The sequence below is a fragment of the Chlorella variabilis genome (assembly GCF_000147415.1).
Source record: "Chlorella variabilis unplaced genomic scaffold CHLNCscaffold_129, whole genome shotgun sequence".
Taxonomy (NCBI): Eukaryota; Viridiplantae; Chlorophyta; class Trebouxiophyceae; order Chlorellales; family Chlorellaceae; genus Chlorella; species Chlorella variabilis.
This window is the reverse complement of record NW_005434979.1, coordinates 6025-7024: the sequence shown is the minus strand read 5'-3', so window position 1 is coordinate 7024 and position 1000 is coordinate 6025. Positions and strand designations below refer to the sequence as shown.

At 63.2% G+C, this 1000-nt stretch overlaps 1 protein-coding gene across 1 annotated transcript in view; it reads right to left on the bottom strand.

Annotated features, from left to right (window-relative positions):
* Positions 1-34: 34 nt before the first annotated feature.
* CHLNCDRAFT_55724 (hypothetical protein) overlaps positions 35-1000 on the bottom strand; it is a gene marked incomplete at both ends in the record, with an annotated part of 6837 nt that continues 5871 nt past the window's right edge. Inside the window, 4 exons of the mRNA XM_005842658.1 lie at positions 35-68; positions 213-232; positions 328-507; positions 688-770. Of these exons, the coding sequence (XP_005842715.1) occupies positions 35-68; positions 213-232; positions 328-507; positions 688-770 (317 nt within the window). The remainder of the gene's footprint in view (positions 69-212; positions 233-327; positions 508-687; positions 771-1000) is intronic.

Here is a 1000-nt window from a genome sequence, read left to right as displayed (position 1 = left end):
GATTGATGAGCTCGATGTTCTCCCAGCCAATCACCTCCTTGCCGTCGCTGCTCTTCATCTTGGCATACCTGCAATCTTGCGGGGAAGGGGGCATGGCGGGACCACAGGCAAAGGCTGGATACGCGCTTCGTGGGGATGGGGTGGCGATAGGGAATGCAGGGCTGGACCCCAGGGCTGCCTAGGAAGGCACCAGCACAGACAGGGAGGCTCACCGCGGAGTGACGTTGATCACCTGCGGGGGGCGGCATGCGGCATGGAGGGGCAGCATGAGCGGATGTGCGGGCAGCAACATGGCAATGCACCACGCTGTGGCGCATTGGCCCTCACCTTGCTGCTGTCCAAGCTCACGGTCTTGGCAATCACAGCGCCCCACCCCTCCTCAAACGCCTTCTTCATCACCGCATAGTTGGTACCCGGCGGCCCCGACCCAATGACAAAAGGGTTTGGCAGCTTCAAGCCATTGACCTCCACCGCCAAGCTGGGGCCAGAGGTGACCGCGCCATTGACCTGCACGCGGCAGCAGTGGCCTCAGAGCGGGAGGGAGGGAGGTGCAAGGGAGGAGGCGGCAGCAGAGGCACCCTGCATTAGGCTGCTGCCCTGCCAACAACCAACTCCAAATCTGCACAAGGCTGTGCTGGATGCGGCAGCGACGCCTTGCCGCGGCGCTCGCTGGCGGCGGTGCCTCACCAGCTTTATTTCAGGCTCATTGGCCAGCACGTCGTCCTGGCGGGCTCTGCATCGGAACGTTCGCCGGCATCGCCTGGCGCCAACTACAGCAGGGAGGGAGCGGGTAACGTTCCGCGATCGGTCAAGTGGGGTCGATCTGGGCCTCACAACGTTGAAATCAGGCTGTCCTCACCTGGCCTGCTAGCCGCAAGCTGCGCCGGCACCGGCCTGAGACTGGCAACAGCGTGCATATCTGGCAAAGCCCTAACACCTCCAAGTGCTGGTAGCGGGACAGGATAACCAGCAGAGCCGCCCTATTCTAGTCCGCAACGCC